The 19,387-nt window shown below is 35.3% G+C and overlaps 1 protein-coding gene across 2 annotated transcripts in view; it reads left to right on the top strand.

The window, feature by feature from the left end:
- Positions 1–16,667, top strand: part of Didum (dilute class unconventional myosin) — a 50,304-nt gene extending 33,637 nt beyond the window's left edge. Inside the window, exons 19-30 of one of the 2 annotated variants that reach the window (XM_064219458.1) lie at positions 4,876–4,967; positions 5,877–5,984; positions 8,793–8,892; positions 9,426–9,543; positions 10,138–10,272; positions 10,777–10,981; positions 11,968–12,113; positions 12,518–12,735; positions 13,008–13,157; positions 13,761–13,892; positions 14,696–14,812; positions 15,752–16,667. In XM_064219458.1, coding sequence (XP_064075528.1) covers positions 4,876–4,967; positions 5,877–5,984; positions 8,793–8,892; positions 9,426–9,543; positions 10,138–10,272; positions 10,777–10,981; positions 11,968–12,113; positions 12,518–12,735; positions 13,008–13,157; positions 13,761–13,892; positions 14,696–14,812; positions 15,752–15,880 — 1,650 coding nt within the window. In that variant the 3' untranslated portion in view covers positions 15,881–16,667. Of the gene's footprint in view, positions 1–4,860; positions 4,968–5,876; positions 5,985–8,792; positions 8,893–9,425; positions 9,544–10,137; positions 10,273–10,776; positions 10,982–11,967; positions 12,114–12,517; positions 12,736–13,007; positions 13,158–13,760; positions 13,893–14,695; positions 14,813–15,751 lie in introns of both variants that reach the window. The other variant, XM_026627907.2, reaches the window with a different exon arrangement.
- Positions 16,668–19,387: the final 2,720 nt, after the last annotated feature.

The raw sequence follows: 19,387 nt of genomic DNA, 5'->3' as shown, positions 1-19,387 counted from the left end.
GTATACAACAGTAATGTTTAAAGATATAATTTTTGTGATCGTATATGTTATAGTTCTAGTACTTTTTATAGTATAACTTAACGCAACATTAGCGCTGTGTAAAATATTAACTATTTCTTATATCGCCAATGTGCCACCAACATTTGGAACTACGCTTATGTCCCTGGTGTAGTTACACTGGCTCGCTCACCGTTCAAACCACAACACAACAATACTAAACTATACTGTTTGGCGGTATAATATATAATGAGTGGGTTGTACCTACCAAGCTGAGCTCACACAAAGTTCTACCACCAAGACCCGAGTACTACACAGAAGCAGATACTTTGCATACATTAAAACTCTATTATTTTGCGAATTCATAATGAAATAGCATTGAATAATTAATGTTCTAAATCCCGAGCAATGATATCGTGTCAATTCATTGTCAAACTAGTGAATATATCTTTACTCATGTGATCAGACATTGTTTTTTCAATTTAACTAAACATGTTAATTACAAACATTTCATTAAGATATATGTAAGTAAATATATATTATATTATAATGACATCACAATCAAAATATACTTTATTTAAGTAGGCTTTTACAAGCACGTTTGAATCGTCATTTAACAAAACTATATTAAGTGAAGATACCACCGGTTCGGAATGTGGATTCTACCGAGAAGAACCGGCAAGAAACTCAGTAAATACACTTTTCCAACATTTAACATACAAATATATGTTAGTTGAATACTTTATATATGTATATAATATATCTTGCCTGGAAGTGAACAAGTATACACAACCAACCTCGTTTTGAAGTAAATTAATGATATTATTATAATATGTTTGTTTCTTAACACTTAAATAAATATGTCGGCATTGAAATGACACGCTATAATGTAAGTCAGACATGTTTGTATAGATAATATTTTTATTAAATAAAGCACGGTCCAGACATATGAAAGTTTATAGTATTCATTTGAAAAAAAATTATAGTTTCATTTATAATAACATGTTGTCTGGTTCAGCTTTAAACTAATTTGTACGTCTACTACCAGCATGCAAAATTGTTATTATTTACAAGACATTAAGCTGTTGGTTAAGTGTTCATTATCATACACAAATATTTGGGACTCGACATAAGAAATAAATTCAAATTATAATATCAATCAGGCTGACACAATTTAAATAATGGTGACAAAATCGTACGCATCTCATTCGAAGATCTAATGTTTTTTTATGAGAAATAAATTTAAATAAAGCTTTCATTCGGAAATACTTTTAAACCGATTATTTTTACAAATGTCTGGGAGTAGCTTTACGAAGCGTACAGTTAATTTTTTTATCTATGACTTATCTTGATATGAGATATAGTTTGTTGTGGATAAGATATATGTATTTCTCCATGCGTTACTCGTGTATATTTACCGATAATAAAAGGAATTACGAAAATTGGGTACAGTGTGATATACCTTTAGAGGCATTTAAAACTTCATGTACATATATTGATAAAATTTACTTATAAAAATCTGAGATGGCCCAGTGATTGGAACGCGTGCTTAACCGATGATTTCGGGTTCAAACCCAGGCAAGCACCACTGATATTCGTGTGTTTAATTTGTGTTTATAATTCATCTCGTGCTCGGCGGTGAAGGAAAACATCGTGAGGAAACCTGCATGTGTTTAATTATAACGAAATTCTGTCACATGTGTATTCCACCAACCGGCATCGGAGCAGCGTGGTGGAATGCTCCAAGCCTTCTCCTCAAAGGTAGAGGAGGCCTTAGTCCAGCAGTGGGAAATTTACAGGCTGCTAATGTATGCAAATGTAAAAATATATTATATAACCGAAGACAGGTCGTTCAAGTTCCTGCGTCTTATTTTACATGCTCATATAATGTATTAAAGGAAAATATTGTTACTCCAAAGATATGTACCAGATGAAATCCTGCCAATTCTGTGAATCAACTAACGTTTTGGATCTGGTTGGTGTAATAATCTTCTTCTTAAGAGGGAAAGAGGTCTTATATACAGAACTTCAATATTTTGGTCCAGACTCCAGAAAACTCACTTAAATATAATTTATACATAGCACCATATATTTTTATTTTAAGACAAACAAACGGACAATAGTTTGTATCATCATTTATATATATTTGTGTGTGTAATTCTTTATCGTACAGACTAAACATTTCTTTAGAAAAAAATATTAAATATTAGTTTTGCGTTAACAAAGATCTGAGGTGATTTTTTTTTAAGTTCCGTGTAGTCAATTATTTTTGCTTTTGGTTAATAATAATGAAATATTTTTAGTGTTGCATAAATATCGATTACGATAAAAGTTTTGTATGAGATGTGTGAATTATGAAAAAAATTATGGCGCCTCCAGATGGTATTTTCGTGAAGACCCTATTCAGAGACCTCTCTAATAGAAGGAGTTTATTCCATATTCGGGATAAGAAGGTATATGGGATTCTTGTTGCCATTTAGTCGCAGTTTATAAAATAACAAAGGGTAGCCTGGGGGTGTTTAGATTTACAGATAAGGGTAGTACATGTATTATGTATTTTATATTCATAAAAGTGTATGTTAATATATCTTTGAGATTATTAGATGTAGGCACAACTTGACCTATTGTCATTAAAGTGTAATATTTATATGAAGGGAGGTGTAGAAGTAAAAGCCTATACAAATCCCACTGCTGGGCAATTGCCTCCTTCTCTTTTAAGGAAGATTAGAATTTTATTCCACCACGCTCATTTTAGTAACTATCAAAACACATTCAGCTTTTCTCGCGATGTTATCTTTCAATGCTGAGCAAGTGATGACTTATTATAAACCGAACATAAACACCAGGGCCGGACCGTAAGTTTAGGGGGCTCTGGGCTCTGGCTAACACTAGCTAGGGGCCCACCTAAAACATATCTGAACGTAGACTTGAATTAAATTCATTGAATGGGTTTGATTAATTGCAGGACTCGCGGGACTGCAAACCGTACGATCTGTTCAATTTAATAAAGTTATGCATTCTTTCGCATTATCGCCTATTTTTGACTTTGATTTGATTTAGCTGGGGCCCCCTTGAATCCTCGAGGCCCTGGGCTGAAGCCCAAGAAGCCATATAGTAGATCCGGCCCTGATAAACACTAAATTTATGCACATTAAAATTTGCTACGTCTAGTATTTGAACCCGAGACTTGTTAATACACGTGTTCTACACGGACTCTATGGGCTTCCGATCTCTACTAATATTATAAATGCGAAGGTAACTCTGTCTGTTACCTATTCAAGCTTAAACTGCTGAACCGATTTAGATAAAATTTGGTGTGGAGACGGTCCTAGAGATAGTATGCTCGTTGACTTCCGGGCAGGAGACATAACATACATATATAATTGTATTTAACTAATATGACAGTATTTTTAGATGTTGAAAAAGAGTAACTACTGAGTTTCTTGACGGTTCTTCTCGGTAGAATCTACATTCCGAACCGGTGGTAGCTTTACTTTAAATAGTTTGTTAAATGACGATTCAAAAGTGCTCGTAAAAGCCTACTTGAATAAAGTATATTTTGATTTTGATTTTGCGAGTATCAGGGAAGGACAAAGACTATTTTTTTTTAATTTCATTGAGTTAAAATGGGGGGTTACAGTTGTGTTTGTTATAGATATAGTTGTATAAATAATTCACTAAAATATTTATTGAATGTTATCGCAGAAACCTTGGTTCCAAGCGTTGAAGAGTGTTGTGAGTAATTAAGTAATAAGTATCACGTATGGCTTTTTAATTTTAGTTTTTCAATCATAAATGTATATTACGTTGCTTTGAAATTTTGTTGTTTAAATTTTCAGTTATATATTTTAAGTTTTTATTTAACTTAGTATGTAAAATAAGCCTGTAAGATTTATTAGTGAAGACTATTAATAATGTTGAAGTTTATGGTGATTGTATATAAACGTCTCAAGATTATAGATAGATATAGATAGACTCATTGCAAAAAATATCACTATTTTTTTTTTAAATATTTTCAAGTAGTGTCCAAATATACTAGCCGATAAACTCTTTTATTAAAAATAAATTAAAAATGAAAGTAATAATTAGGTACAATATAATTAGTATTTTAGCAACGACCAAAATTTCGGTCCATTTTGGCGGAAGCCGAACTCCTATTCGCATATCTACCAGATTCCACAAATGTCGGCATTTAAAAAACTGATCGTTTATAGTATAATTTTCATAATGTTTGGTTGTAGTAATATTCATCTTTGTTTTATTTCTGTATGTGGAATTTTAAAGGATAAAAAATATTACTAAATAGATGTAAACCGGGTTACGTTCGGGTAAAATAGAAAAAACTAAACAAATATAAATCTACTAACTACCGTGACCCTGCACGATTTTTTTATTTGGAACACACTTTCTGAACGCTCCCGTAAACGTCAAACATGGCCGCCCGTTGGACTGTCATGTCATTGAATTTCGTGGATTTAACATCGATATCTCGATTATACGAATTTTAAGGATATTTATGTTGTCGATAAAAAATATTTTTTAACGCTCTATAATTGTGGATAGGTTACAATCAATTAAATCAAAAATTAATATAGATATTTTTTTCTGTTACATATGTATCTGTTACAATGATTAGAATATTTATTTCTTATTCCTCAAAAATTAAATAAGAGCGCATTTTTTATTTCTGTGTTTATTTTGCGATAATTTTTTATATTGTTTTTATCTTTTAATTATTTTTTCTTTTTTTCTCTCCATCGCTTTCTTCTGCTGACGTTGCATGGTACACGTTTTTAATTTTATTTGTATAATTAGTATGAAATTCATCGACATATCATTTTAATTTGAACTTTATTACAACAGACGGTGAATCTGAAGTCGCTCGCAAGCAACTACGGTTCGGATGTTGACATTATAAACGAAGATGGAGAATTGGCGACAGCTTACGAAGCACAGAAAGGAATCAATAGGTATGTCATCTATACTTACCTAAAGCTGATGAGTATGTTTGTTTGAATGCGAAAATCTCAGGACCTGTAAGAACGATTTCAAAAAAGTTTGCCTTAGATAGTCCATTTATTGAGAAAGGTTGTTTCTACAGCTTTTTTTAACTTGGCTATTAAAAAATTTAAATCTCATGCAAAAAAAGCATTGATAAGACATATTACTCAATAAAATATTAAATTAAAGATAAAATGTGTAGACTTAGTATTTTTATTGATTTCTACGACATCTATTAATTTATTTATAGTTTACTGATATACTCTGTAATTAATATGACGGAAAAGAGTACTGAGTTTTCTTGGTGGTAGGGCTTCGTGCAAGCCCGTCTGGGTAGGTACCACCCACTCATCAGATATTCTACCGCCAAACAGCAGTACTCGGTATTGTTGTGTTCCGGTTTGAAGGGTGAGTGAGCCTAACTACAGGCACAAGGGACATAACATCCTAGTTCCCGAGTTTGGTGGCGCATTGGTGATGTAAGAAATTGTTAATATTCCTTACAGCGCCATTGTCTATGGGCGGTAGTGACCACTTACCTTCTTGCTGGCTCTTCTCGGTATAATTTACTTTCCGAACCGGTGGTAGCTTTACATTAAATTGCAACATTGCAAAAGTGCTCTTATGAGTCTACTTGAATAAAGAATTTTTTGATAATTATTTTTGATTTTGACCATATACCTTGACGCTTCGTGCATAGGGCGTGGTAAGGTTTGCTCGTTAGCAGTGACGTTTAACGCGAGTGAAAACGCACGAATTAGCCAGTTATTATTAAGACAGTATCATCATTGGCTAGCCCTTACTAATTATATTATTAAGATATAGCGTAATTAACCTCAGTGTTGTTAAAAGGATTGCCCTCCTCCTTGTCATTACAGACAACTCCAAGAAGAATTATCAGCTGAGAAGAAGTTCTACGCGGAGCACATATCGAAGGCGAAACAGGAAATGGATCGGCTTCGAGATGAAAATGAGAAATACCAAAAGTAAGTCATTAAATGTTCTATGATCTGAGACGTAAGGTTGAAAATCAAATGCATAAATTTAATACGATGATTAAGTTCGATGATCAAATCGACTCATAAATAAGCACCCTATATAATGTTTCTTATCATTAAAAAAGAAAAAAAGCTATCGATAAATATGCGTAAACGAAAAACAAAGAACACATTATACATTATTCTTTTCCAGTTCCGAAGAAATAATGAAATTAACACCGAATTTTAGAAGATATTGGGACAGTTTTAACTTACCTGGCAACCCTTTAAAAACATTTTTTTACAATGATAACATTTTCGTGAATGTTACTATGGGAATATTCAACTTGTTCTCAATTTAATTTGCCATTGCCTTAGTTGCACTTGTTAACTTAACTGACTGTTGGGAAATAAATAAACGTGTATTTAAAAAAAATTCAAACTTAATTAAATAAAAAAAAAAAACAAATCAAATTCACAAACAACCTCCATAACCAACATAATTATCATTGTTATAAACATAAAGATCTTAATTATTTATTTATATATATAATTTGCATATAGAGATACAAACCCTGGTGTCCCCTCCACATAAATAATAAATAGAATAAAACATGCTTGTTTGCACCATCCCGTTTCCCACAGACAAATTCTTACTCTAAAGGGTTGTCTGTAAGAGATTGCTTTAAGCAATAAGACCGCCTTTGCACGCTTCTCTTTTTTGTTATATGTTCTTGTAATGTTATGTACACTGTATCTTTTGTCTTTTGTGTGCAATAAAGTGTTTATAAATAAATAAATAAATAAATGAATTGAGAACTTTATACGCTCGTATACATTAAAAACGCATCTATTGGTGTACTAGTATGTCTCGATTGGCTTAACGTCAGTAATAATGTCGAAATATTTAATATAAGCATTAGAAATCCATCAGAGTTCCCATTATCTACGTACTAGTGTTACTTTCGTATAATTTTATAGTAATAATCGCCTAAATGCTAGTGTAACCATCACCTTTGTCAATATAACCATTACCAAAATGCCAGTGTAACCATCATCTCTGTCAGTAAAACCATCGCCTACATGCCAGTGTAACCATCACCTCTGTCAGTATAACCATTACCAAAATGCCAGCGTAACCATCACTAGTATCAGTATAACCATCACCAAAATGCCAGTGTGACCATCACCAAAATGTCAGCGTAACCATCACTAGTATCAGTATAACCATCACCAAAATTCCAGTGTGACCATCACCAAAATGTCAGCGTAACCATCACTAGTATCAGTATAACCATCAACAAAATGCCAGTGTAACCATTATCTGTGTCAGTATAACCATCGCCAACACGCCAGTATAGCCATTATCTGTATCAGTGTATCCATCGCCTACATGACAGTGTAACTATCACCTCTGTCAGTATAACCATCACCAAAATGCTAGTGTAACCATTACCTGTGTCAGTATAACCATTGCCTACATGCCAGTTTAACCATCACCTCTGTCAGTATAACAATTACCAAAATACCAGCGTAACCTTCACTAGTATCAGTATAAGCATCACCAAAATGCCAGTGTAACTATCACCTCTGTCAGTGTAACCAACATCAAAATGCCAGTGTAACCATTATCTGTGTCAGTATAACCATCGCCAACATGCCAGTATAGCCATTACCTGTATCAGTGTAACCATCGCCTACAGGACAGTGTAACCATCACCTCTGTCAGTAAAACTATTACCAAAATGCCAGCGTAACCATCACTAGTATTAGTATAACCATCACCAAAACCATCACCTCTGTCAGTGTAACCATCATCAAAATGCCAGTGTGACCATCACCTCTGTCAGTATAACCATTACCAAAATGCCAGTGTGACCATCACTTCTGTCAGTATAACCATTACCAAAATGCCAGTGTGACCATCACCTCTGTCAGTATATCCATTACCAAAATGCCAGTGTGACCATCACCTCTGTCAGTATAACCATTAACAAAATGCCAGCGTAACCATCACTAGTATTAGTATAACCATCACCAAAACCATCACCTCTGTCAGTGTAACCATCATCAAAATGCCAGTGTGATCATCACCTCTGTCAGTATAACCATTACCAAAATGCCAGTGTGACCATCATTAGTATTAGTATTAGTATAACCATCACCAAAATGCCAGTGTAACCAACACTAGTATTAGTATAACCATTACCAAAAGGCCAGCGTAACCATCACTAGTATCAGTATAACCATCACCAAAATGCCAGTGTAACCATCACATCTGTCATATAACCATGGCCTATATGCCATAGACGTGTCGTAGACTTCAGTATCCACTAAGTGTCGGTATAACAGTAACATATACTTTAATATATCCATCATATAAATATCAACATAATCACCTTTGTCGGTTTTACCTTCGGCTACCAGCATAACCCATATCTTTTGCCAGTAAAACCATCATCAGTGTGAACATCATCTATCATCATACAATGCATCGATTCTATTCTTTGGAGAGTATGCTAAAGAATTACATGGTTTTCCCCTCACGCATCCACTGGTCTCCCTTCGTCATTGAAATTCCTAATGCGTTTTAAACGTAACTCTGTATTTCCCGATCAATATTTTAAAAGATAAAACCAGGTATCTTTACGTCGAGATCGAATATGTTACCACGTGAAATGCGTTTTATATCATCAAAGGCCGCTTCAACACATTAATTTTGATTGCGGTTAAGGGCGTCTAGACCCGTTTTATAATAAAGCAAAAAATACATCCCCCTCCTCCCATAAATATTAATTTTAAACAAATCTATTTAAGGTTGCTGAGCACAGATTTAAGTCAAGAACCTAAGAATAAGACCCAGGAATACGCCCAGAATGAAATCATAAGACTTGCTTCTGAAAGTCTCGCAATACAGGTATTTAAATTACTATTTTATTTTTAAATATAAATCTAAATATTTCTGTATGTTAAATAAGATTAGACTTAGGAAGTTAAGTTATTAAACTTTATTTACTAAGGTTGTCCATAAAGAATCGTGATTCTAACAATTTTTCTCAGAACTTGAAGTAAAAACTTAAGGAACCCTTTACAACAAGTGAACGGAACAGTACCCTATGTAACATCGTGGCAATTTTATTATCATTCATAATGCGTAACCGTCAACAAAAAAAAGATTAATTTTTATGGCAAATATCGATAATCGATACTGTCAATAATTGAATCGATAATCTAAATGTTACGTTGCCACAATCACTAGTTTTATCTGTCAAAAAGTGAATCTTGGATCCTCTTTCATCTCAGACAAACCATAACTACTTCGAACCTTGGCTACGTTATCCTGATATAATCAAATCCATGGATATTATAACTAATAGTTCATTATATATAACTTTGTCGATATTGTTCTCTCTCTTCAAAATCATGACATACCCATGGAATGATTTTCAGGAACGAGTCGATAAGCTGTCCGAGAGTTGTCGCAGATACAAGAACCAAATAAGACTTTTAGTTGGAAAGTTAAAGGAAGCCGGTGTTGAAGATGTTCAGGACATTTTGGAAGGGAACGGTGAGTATGGTTTGATTGGAATTATGCATCTGTTTGTCTAGACATAGATGTAGGGACCCAGCAGTGGGCTGTCAGAGTAAGTGATCATAAAAAGCTTGGTGGATAAATTTGACGACCTTCGTGGTCGAGTAGTGTGTACACCGGTTTTCATTGGTACGCCACTCCGAGGTCCCGGGTTCCATTTCCGGCCGAGTCGATGTAGAAAAAATTCATTAGTTTTCTATGTTGTCTCGGGTCTGGGTGTTTGTCTTTTAGTGGGTAAACCCGGCGTACCTGGGCGCACTCGGCGTCCAGGGCTCCGGGGAGTCCCACCCCCCCCCCACCTTCCATCACGTGGGGGAAGCGCGTAACGCGTTTTTCCAGCGAGAAAAAAAAAAAAGGGTCTGGGTGTTTGTGGTACCGTCGTTACTTCTGATTTTCCATAACACAAATGCTTTAGCTGCTTACGTGGGTATCAGAGTAATGTATGTGATATTGTCCAATATTTATTTAATCTTGGTGTGACAGTTACGCTCGTCGAACGTGATACTGCTTTACTGGTGACCACATTTTTTTCTCATATTCTATGGTTAATTTATTGTATTTAATTTTCAGAGACAATCGTATCTCAAAATACGTCAACAGCGCTCGAAATACCGCCCGTTATGAGGAAGAAGGAAAGGGAGTACCTTGGAATGTTCGAGTACAAGTTGCAAGATGAAGGAACTATTATTAAGAAACTAATTACAGGTACACTATATATGAAAGTTAAAAAAAACAACTAGATATAATTTTTTTGTTAACTGTACTGTTTCCTAAGAAATTATTTCGAATGTCACTCATGGAATGTTGAAAACCGACTTACGTTGGTCACTGTTTTGCTTTATAACATATATTTATTATTAGTACTGCAATTTGGTGATCAGAAAGGGGGCTTATCTGAAAAGTAATCCGGGAGAATTTTCACTTCTCACTCGTATATTTTTGGCTTGCGACACCATATTAGAAAAATAGTGCCCAAAAACGGTTTATGATTCAGCTGTTTTCCGACTCATTGTGTTTTAATATATTATTATTACAAGTTTTGTACCTGTAATTACACTCCAACCACCGTTAGACCGGCAGTGGAAATACAGGGTAAAGTATTTTGCCGGTAGAATAACCGATAGTTAGACCCAGACCGACTTGCAGGCTACAATAGTAGTATTTGTACGGTCAGTACCGTAATGAAGTACAGCTGTGTGCGCGTTGCAGAGCTGAAGCCGCGCGTGGCCACGTCGCTGCTGCCGGGGCTGCCGGCCTACATCCTGTTCATGATGCTGCGCCACACGGACCACGTGGACGACGAGCCCAAGATGCACCAGCTCATCAAGGCGGCGCGGACGGCCGTCAAGAAGGTCATCAAGCGCCGCGCCGAGAGCGTCGAGTACTACGCGCTGTGGCTCGCCAACATGCTGAGGTTCGCCTTCGTTACGTTCCACCCGTTTAACTCAACTACTGAACCTTTACAAGCATCGGTGACGCTCGAAGATTCGGTGGTATTTAAAATATTTCATATTATTCAATAAATAGCCGCACAAGTGATCGAAGGTCCTCACTCTCATAATCCGATGGGACGGCAAATTCGACACGAGTGGAAAGAGGGCAGGAGCAAGACCAACGGCTTTTCGTGCTATCCGAGGCATGGGATTGTACGCACTTCCAACTTCCAGGCTCCGGGCCGTTACTTACCAAACAATTTTTTATCGGCTTGGGATTTTAAACCAGGTTTTTAGGACCTGCGTTATCTAGCCACTAGATCAACGAGCCTATCTAGATTACCAAATTAATCGGTTTCGCGTAGATACGTCGTAATGGAAATAACTCATCGGTCTAGTGTATAGCTTCTGAGACGTTACGAAAATGTAGAGAGTGCACTACGCACACACCTGTGCACTGTAAAATGTCAGCAACTGTTTACTTACGTCTCTCTTGTGATTGACCTTGAGATTTTTCTTAATCATATTTAAACTGTTGAATGGACATTAATAAATAGAATTGAAGTTGGGAGGTATACCCCGAAACAGGACGTAGGATCCTTTTTTTATATAAAACTACCTGTCCCTGTTTCGCACGGGTAGAATTTTGCGTAAAACGTTCACGTCGCAATACATATAACTCCATTGGTTCACGTGGCGCACGTAAAGCCCCTCGACAGCCAGTCGACATGATTTTTTTCCGACACTTTCAACAATCACTGTCATAATAACGCCAATTCACATAAAAACTTAATTCATTATAAAGTGTTAGAGACCTACTAGTTCAGACAGACAGACAGACAGACGCGACTAAGGGAATATGTTTTATAATGTAAAAGTATAAAGATGTCTACTTTTATAACATCCGTTAGTGAATGATAATTGTCTTAAGTGTGGAAATAACCTAAATTGGAATTCGTTTTTGCAGATTGTTAAATAATCTTAGACAATACAGCGGAGACGTGAAGTATCAAGCCGAGAACACGCCGAGACAGAACCAACAGAGTCTGAGGATCTTCGACCTCTCCGAGTACAGACAAGTGCTGAGCGATCAGGCTATTTCAATATATCAGGGTGAGTTATTCCATCAGGGGGACTGGTCTGGTGTACTGTATTTGTACGAACATTTTTATATGTATCGTCTCGCACCAGCGAGCCACCAGGCAATAAAATATTATTAGCAAAGTAATACCACGCCTCGACCGCCTTCTTCTGGGACACGTGAACGGTTGAATCAAACCTGGTAACGCGTGACGTGATAATGTGACGTGACGATGTTCGTCTTCCTCTGCGTCGTGTCCAGTTCTAGTAAATATTTAGTGGATTTGAAGAGATACTGGGAATGTCTTAAGTTGGGCTTTTATAGATCTTGAGTACTTACTAGTAATGACTTCATGTATCTTATGAAAAAAACATTAATTATACTTATTTAAAGAACCTACAAAATAAATGAGTAACTACGGTCGGTCTGCGCGCAGGTCTGATCACGCTGCTGGAGCGGCAGCTGGAGCGGCTCATCATGCCGGCCATCCTGGAGTACGAGGAGATCAGCGGGCTGTCGGGCCCCCAGCGCGCCGCGCCCCCCTCGGCCGCGTCGGCGGGCCCCGCGCGCCTCAAGCACGAGCTGGGGGCCACGCACGACACGCTGCGCGCGCACGCCGTGGACCCCCCGCTGCGCGTCATCCTGTTCCGGCAGGTGCGCGGACATGGGGCTCTGCGACCAGCTCTGTATACTTATAAAGGACGATTGTCCGAATGCACGGCAATACGACATATTTTTCTTAATTCCTGACTTTATGAGAGTCATCGAATTGAGTGTCTGTCTTTAGATACATATTTTTCTCCTATAATATCTCCCGGCCGGCGTAACTTTTATTTGGGTTAGTCGACGTGACCGAAATAAATTATTGTATATTGAATAATAAAAAGTTATATAGTATCAGTACAAATATATATTTTTTTCTTCAGCTGTTCTACTACATCTGCGCATACAGCTTGAACCAGCTGCTGTTGCGTAAGGACCTGTGCTGCTGGGCTAAAGGTCTGCAGATCAGGTACAATATCTCACACCTGGAGACCTGGATAAAGGAACATCTCGCTGAGTACGGTCAAAAGAGCGTAAGTTAACTTCTTAGTTATTAAAGTATTTTTAGGAGTTGCTAAAATAAAAAAAAAAAGCTTGAATTTGGGTTCATTATCCAGTAAGTTAAACTGAGTTATAATTATGTAACAACGACTGGCCCACTGTTCGGGCTGTGACGCTCAGATTGTTATATGGGTATGCCAGTTTTTTATATAGGTAGTCGAACATAGACGTCGGTGCTGTTAGAAATATTAACCATTTCTTAGGGCGCTAATGTGCCACTGTTGTTGGGAATTAAGATGTTGTGTCTCTTGTGCCACCCCCCTAATAAGTAGCTAGTCGGTAGTCCTGTTTTAAGTTAGACATGTCTCTTACACATACACGTGTAATTAAAAAGTATTATATTTTATCTTACAAAATAAAGTATTATTGAAAAAAACTTAACGAAAACATGAATATTCCAGATTACCCGACGTTATTATAAAAAAATCTAGACGTGTCCCGTTAAAGTCGCACGCATTGCCACCCTACTATACAAGAAGAAAATGAGTTTAAAACAATTTCTAGCTACTTGTCCATAAATGGCTCGCTTCGACCGATTTAGATATAATGGTTAAATGGAATCTCTGTCGTTGCAGATGGAGGAGATCCTGAGCGTGCTGAAGCCGATAACGCAGGCGGTGCAGCTGCTGCAGGCGCGCAAGTCCATGGCCGACGTGAGCAGCACCGTGGAGATGTGCGCCGACCTGTCCGCCGTGCAAGTCTGCAAGGTACGCGGACCACCATACGCGCCTCGATACATTCTGGGATTCCGTTTAGGTCGCTCTCTAACCTGTGAGACATTCGACTTTGATTCAGAAACGTTTGACGAATTCGTCTAGTACTCATCGCGCGCGATGAAGCATTACTTGAAATTATTTTTTTTTTAATAAAATGGGTGATCTCATGGTAAGTGGTCACCATAGCTTGTAGATATTGGCGCTGTAAGAAATATTAACCATTCCTTACTTTACACCAATACACCACTGAATACGGGAGCTAAGATGTTACGTCCCTTGTGCCTGTAGTTACACCGGCTCGCACTTCAAACCGGAACACAACTATACTAATTGTTGCTGAAAGGCTTGCACAGAGCCCTCCCACCAGCAGTAAGGTCATTCACACCTTCGTGGTTTTTCAGTTTGACCTAAAGGTTGACCGGCAGAGAATGCCTTCAGGCATTAAGTCCGCCTTTTGTCCCATTAACTTTATGGTGGTCAATAAAGCATTTAAATAAATAAATAAATAAAATAAAGTCACGAATTTAAGATTCATATCTTCTATCCCCTGGGCCGTGGCTGTACTTTTCCTTTCCTTCGTAACATTTTAATATGAAGGCTTCTTTAAAGGTGCGGTTTCTTTAAAGGGAAGTTCTGTACGTCTTACTTGAAGCATTTCACTACAAAATAATAGTTCACTTATAACAACCGCCTTGTTAAAACTAAAATAAATAAATAACAGTCCGTGTGACTGTCATCTTGAATAAACTACTAAATCGATGGAACACAGAATTGAGACTTAAACTTCTTCGCAGATCTTAAATATGTACACCCCCGCTGAGGAGTACGAGGTGAAGGTGACGCGGGAGTTCATCCACGAGATACAGAAACTGATGCAGGAGAGGGCTGGACCTAACGCTAACAAGGAACCGGTAAGTTTATATGAGTGTTTCATACTAACCGAAGGACAATTAAGTTAAAATGTTTTTGTTGTCATATGTACGATAGACAAAATCGTTTAAACGATTTGTTCGAATACTGGCGTATACTGGAATAGTTCGCGGCTGAGATAAATCTTTATAATGTCATCTATACTCTGTACGACATAGCTTGATCTTTTTGACAGATGTAATTTTTTTCTGATCGACATAACTTTGCAATGACGGACATATTATTTTCTTAATTAAATGATTTCAAAAATTGTAAAAATATAAAAAAAATACATATAATACAAAAGTTCCTAAAGATTCAAGCGTTATCCGAAAATGTTAAGACTTTTTCTATTATATATTATTGCTTCAAATTAAAATTTAAATAGAAACACTGAAAATAATAGACGCTCGTACAATGTTACATCGGTCGGACGGTAGGGACGCGAATAACAGGCAGTGACTGCTACAAATATCGATTACATAAGTCCTCATTAAAGATCATTGTTGAGTTATTGTTACGAACGGTAACGCGTCCTTTTGGTTGGGCTCTCTTTGGCCAGTGGTTGGGGTCTCTTTAGCCGGCATAACTCCTTTTAGAAAAGTTAAAAAAAATTGAAATCTAATTTGAATCACGCATGCCATCGTTCCGACTGTTATATACGTTATATTTTCCGCTTCTCATCACTGGCCCGGCTGTCAAAAAGATCGAGCTAACTTGGACAGGGTATAGTCATGATATTAAAACATACCGCTTATAGAGAATAGTTATCTCGTCCTAAGCGCCGCCGGGAATTATATACGCTCGTTTAACGTAGTGTAAAATTTAGGATGCCATGAACGAATTGTGAGAAATACATATTCGACGTCAATAACCAACTAATAAAACAAAATATTTACTACAGACAAAATCAAAATTGTCGATTCTTCTGATTGTTACAGCAAAGCCTTCTCATGGACACGAAGATGATATACTCCGTGCATTTCGAATTCAGTCCGTCACCGATCCGCCTGGAAGACATAGAAGTACCAGAAGTGTTGGAGCTGAACGGACTCCTGACCAAGATATAAGGATGCGGTAATTTTTTATCCCATTCGAACATAATTTACGACGAATATTGACTTCCAATTTGCCTAGAAGTTTCAGAAGTATTGAATTTCACACTTTATATAGTATTTATCTGGCTGTTATATATGGGGACACGTATAAAATGATATTATGCTTTAAAAATTTTACATGTCCAAAGTATTTGTTTGAAATTTAATTTATAGTCTATATAGCGGATCGTTAGAAAGAGAGGATAGTATTTATTATATAGGAAAGAATGAGATATACATATTATTACATTAGTTTAGTTCCTATGATTTGTAGCTATTCTCTTTTTACTCGACCACGTCGGAACTAAAGAGTATTACGTTAATTTATCGATGTTTCTATACTTAATTTTACATGGTTTTTAAGTCACCGCTTATTCAATATAGCCGACGGTACCCATATTATATATAAAGCTCTTTAAGGCTTGTCTAGTTTTGTTGTTTCATTTTTAAAAAGTAATAACGCCCATTCAGATCCTTAGATTTGAATCACGTACATGCTTGCTCTCCCTTTTCACCACCCAGGTGCGAAAGAGAAAGCAACATTATCTAATAAACGAATGAGTTACCTTAAACAATTTGTGTCTTCCTTTTTTAAATCGTTTTTGTTTACACACATTAGTCTCCGTATCGTGTGAGTCTAATTCTTATGACTAATGTAAACCAATGTCGTGATTTGAAAGCGTATATTAAGTATTGTTTGTTTATGTTTTAATAGATTTATGGAGAAAACAATTTATTCCAGTAATATATAAACTAGTGTTGCATATCGATAACTATCGATAGACTATCGAAAGTTAAGGTGTTAGAGATAGTGTCGATAATACCAATAGTATTGTTCACGGAGAGCTATCGATACTATCGTTAGTATTATCGATATTCTGAATAGTTTTCGAGGTCAACTGTCGGTAGTTAAACTATCTATAGTTCTGCAACGCTGATATAAACCGACTTGTCTCGAATTAATACCAAGTAACAATGAAACCGTGCCGGGTTCAATTTGGGACACCACTGAACGCAACGCAAACAAAAACATCCAAATATATATATATATATATACAGATATTATACATAATATTTATATAGAATTGAGAATTTCCTCGAACTTTGAAGTCGGTTATATATAAAAAAAAATCTTAACATTCCAATGCATTTAATTTTTATTTCGTTATTTTATTGCCATACTTATTATGTACCATATTAATGTACTCATCAGCCGAATTTGGTGCCATTGCTATTTTCTATATAAAAAAAAAATTATTGGTATTTATTATTAGTACTGTATGCAAAATAATTATATATTTTTTAAACGTGTAACACATTGGATATATTGTCGAGCCTTATTTATCAAGCCTACTAAATATTCTAATTGAAATATATATTGTCCTTGTTTTTCAAATGGCGTATCCTGTTTGAAAGAGTGAGATGGAATGCTTTAGAGCGGCGTTCAAGTATTACAATAGCAATTATATTGATGATATACCATCTGTAAGACGAAAATAGTTAACTTCCCTTGCAATTTTAAGAAAATAATAATATTTCAATAGCATACAACATGCTGACATTCTAAACGTCTAATTTCACGAATCCTCACAATAAATACTTTAAGATATAATATCAATTCAATAATAAAATGTCGTATTCAATTTTCACAAGTACATTTTCAAGGGAAGATTTCCGAACTCCTCAATCACAAAAAATAAAATTTAGAGAAACGTAGTCTTTTTAAAACTATTGAGTTCGAAAAAGAAATGAGCTATTTGGTAGGAAGACAATAAAATTGTGTTCTTATTTTGTAAATCGTATTGTCTTTAAAGTATCTTACCTTCGTCAACAACATAAAAAAAAAATTAACTCACTCCGCACGTAGCATTATCATTATAAACTTGAACGCCCCCGTCATTGTAAATTGAATTGAATAATAGTTTAATATTTATAGAACTTTATATAATATATAGTGTTGTTACATATAGACCAAATATTTAAATAGAATTCGATATTGCACGTATATACAAATATATTTAGACAATACAATAAATAAACTTAATAGTTATGTATAATACGAATGTGTGCATATTTGTTTTTTGATAACATCAGTGTTAAATATTGCGTTAATTCCACACACATATGTTTATTTTTGAAGTTTAAGTTGTATAAAATTGTAACGGATTCATATCATTTCAACCGTGGTTTCGCTACCGTTTTAGGCGTTGTAAAAAATTATAAGAACTGTAATTATTGTGCTGACTTCATTTAGTTCTAACGTCAGCATAACAGTTAATTTTCGAGAAGACTTCTTTTGTCCTAATTTACTATATATCTTGGTTTAATTAATATATATTGTTTTGAGTTATTAAACAATTGTTGAGTTAATTGAGTAACTTTTGTTAACCTTGTATCTTCAGAATAATAAGGTACAAATATATTTAAACTTTGTTGAGTCTACACAAATGAGAACATCATTGGTTGCAATGTAAAAATCAACAAATAAAGTGTCAATTTAAAAAAATATATAAACATATATAGGGAATGTGTGTCGAGCTAGCGAAAATCTCTCCAACGGCCTTTCTTTCACGTTGACTCAGATATGACGTCACAAGATGGCGCTGGTCGTAGTGAAGAAATAAAATCGTCTTATTGGTTGAATTCGTTTCACCACAATTTATTATCTTATAAGAAAAATCTGACACAGTATATTATTTCAAATTCTTTTATTTTTTTAATTAAAAAAAACTATATTTATATATTACGCCATTTCGTCTATATTATTTATACACTGTATTGTGATATGAAGTATTTTTTATATGCTTTGATTTAAATCGTAGTTCCTATATTTAATTAGGTAATTCCATTTATATAAAATATTATGTTTCTATTTACTTTATATATTTATTTATAGTTCTTTAAACTCTATCTATACTTGGGTTGAAAGTCGCTAATACATAATATATTCGCTAACAATTTTATCCCATGGCAACACTTTTAAGCGAGCCAAATGTCAATCCAAATATTGAAGTATTACAGTTAATCGTCTTTAAAATTCATTTATCATTCATTCATTCATCGTAATTTTACAATATTATATTAAATGTAAATCATTCTTTAAGAATGAATAGTAATTCTAATATAATTCTACCAAGAAATACCAGCAAGAAACTCAGTGGTTAATTAAAAATATTAAAATGTATTAGTTAGCAAGTGAAAAATATCTTAAAGCTTATTTTAATGTTCGAGTAAAAACGTAAATGAGTTTTTTGGGCATATTTTTACAAATGAAGAAAAATTGTATATTCAAATACTAGCGGTCCACTTAAAGAATAAGGTTGAAAATGGCGTTGATTGTGTTCATTCGCTCGTATACTGTACATCCACTTGTCTTTATATTTTTCATCTTTATTGGTGGGTTTCATATAGTTTGCAAGCGTGAGGTCAATAGAAACAACGCCATTTTCAAACCCAGTCTTCATCTACCCGGGTGGGAGA

This window comes from Vanessa tameamea, chromosome 28 (assembly GCF_037043105.1).
Source record: "Vanessa tameamea isolate UH-Manoa-2023 chromosome 28, ilVanTame1 primary haplotype, whole genome shotgun sequence".
Classification (NCBI taxonomy): Eukaryota; Metazoa; Arthropoda; class Insecta; order Lepidoptera; family Nymphalidae; genus Vanessa; species Vanessa tameamea.
This window is presented reverse-complemented; position numbering and strand designations above follow the sequence as displayed.